The following is a 1,924-nucleotide window of genomic DNA, read 5'->3' on the forward strand; positions in this document are numbered from 1 at the left end:
CAACCTCAATGCCATTTTTAAAAACTTTATAGCCGAGGAGAATGCCCTCCTCGACCATAAAGTGGCATTTTTCCCAATTCAAAACCAAACTCGTCACTTTTTTAAAAACTTTAAAAAAACAAGTGTCAAGAGACGAGCCACCAGCACTAAAATCATCCATGAAAACTTCAATGTCTTTTTCAAGCATCTTAGAGAAAATAGAGGTCATGCATCTTTGAAAGGTAGAAGGAGCATTACATAAACCGAATGACATTCTTCGGTATGCAATTGTCCCATATGGACATATGAAATTAGTTTTCTCTTGATCGCTTGGATGGATAGGGATTTGGAAGAATCCGGAATACCCATCCAAGAAACAAAAGAAAGAATTTTGAGAGAGCCACTCAAGCATTTGGTCCATGAATGGTAGAGGAAAATGATCTTTATTGGTATTTTTGTTCAATCTCCTATAATCAATACACATTCTCCACTCGGTCACCGTCCGGGTGGAGATTTCCTCTCCTCCTTCACCTTTTATTATGTTCATCCCACCCTTATTTGGAACTACATGAACCGGGCTAACCCATTTGCTATCAGAGATAGCATAGATGATTCCCGCCTCACGTAGTTTCAAAGTTTCTTTCTTCATAACCTCTTGAAGGTTGGGGTTCAACCTTCTTTGAGGTTCAATAGAGGTGGAATCATCGTCTTCAAGATGAATACGATGCATTCATAAAGAAGGGCTAATACCTTTGATATCATCAATGTTATACCCTATCACATCCTTATATTTTCTCAAAACATCAAGAAGTTTTTCCAAATTAAGACCATCTAGGGTAGCATTGACAATAATAGGGTATTTTCCCTCCTTATCATGAAAAACATATTTCAAAGAAGAGGGAAGGGGCTTGAGTTATACCTTGGGAGGAGGCTTAGAACTCTCCTCCAATTTCTCCTCCTTGGACTCAAGCTCGATCTCAACTTGTTGTTTAACCTCCTCCTTTGAGGATTCCTCCATTTCCATGACAAACTCTTTAGGCTCTTTAGAGTGGAACACTTCTTTACATGTAAGAGCTTCTATCATTAGATATTGAGGCCTCATCACGACCCTCCCCAAGCGATCTAGCTCCTCATTCACAACATCAACTCTATAGCATTTTTCAACCATGGAGGTCTTGAGCAACTTAGAAAACTCAAAGACAATCTTCTCATCGGCCACCTCACATGTGATGGTGTTGTTCTTGCAATTGATGACCGCCCCCAATTTTTTAAGAACTTCACGTCCCCAAATCAAAGGAGTGTTAACATCTTCCTCCATATCCATCACTACCAAGTCACAAGGCACGTAGATGTGTCCCACTTGAATTAGAACATCCACAAGCTCTCCACAAGGTAATTTCACCGATCGATTAGCCAGTTGAATTGTCTTCCTTGTAGGGATCATCTCTATATTGAGTTTTTGAGCAATGGATCGAGGGATTAAACTAAAACTGACTCCAAGATCGGCTAAGGCGCCCCTAGCTTCCATGTTCCCAATTTTCACCTGCAAAGTTAATCTTCCCGAGTCTTTTTCCTTCATGGGCATCTTATGTTGCACAAGAGCACTCACTTGATGTGGAAGGGTGATAATCTCATCATTGAGCTTCCTCTTGTTAGTGAGAATATCTCTGAGGAACTTGGAGTAAGATTGAATTTGTGTCACAACTTCATGAAAAGGGAGGTTGATATGCAAATTCTTCATGACACTAAGGAATTTTGTAAACTTGTGATTCAACTTCCTCTCCAAATGCCGACTGGGAAAAGGAACCGGTCCATAAATATTCCTAGCCTCACTAGGAATTAAAGTTGTCTTCTAATTGTCAAGCTTCTTCTTCTCCAAAACTCCTTCAATCTCATCAACCTTTTCTTTCTCGTCTCCCTTGTTTTTATTCACACTCTCCTCTCC

At 40.0% G+C, this 1,924-nt stretch overlaps 1 protein-coding gene across 1 annotated transcript; it reads right to left on the reverse strand.

The window, feature by feature from the left end:
• Window positions 1–892: 892 nt before the first annotated feature.
• Window positions 893–1,720, reverse strand: LOC110711316. Its single transcript, XM_021889695.1, has one exon. It carries the CDS (start codon window positions 1,718–1,720, stop codon window positions 893–895), a length of 828 nt encoding a protein of 275 aa, XP_021745387.1.
• Window positions 1,721–1,924: the final 204 nt, after the last annotated feature.

The sequence above is a fragment of the Chenopodium quinoa genome, unplaced genomic scaffold (assembly GCF_001683475.1).
Source record: "Chenopodium quinoa cultivar QQ74 unplaced genomic scaffold, ASM168347v1, whole genome shotgun sequence".
Lineage (NCBI taxonomy): Eukaryota > Viridiplantae > Streptophyta > Magnoliopsida > Caryophyllales > Amaranthaceae > Chenopodium > Chenopodium quinoa.

Bases quoted from the DNA above. Each gene is read 5' to 3' on its own strand.
- LOC110711316 (XM_021889695.1), bottom strand. From the start codon at position 1,720: ATGAAGAATTTGCATATCAACCTCCCTTTTCATGAAGTTGTGACACAA.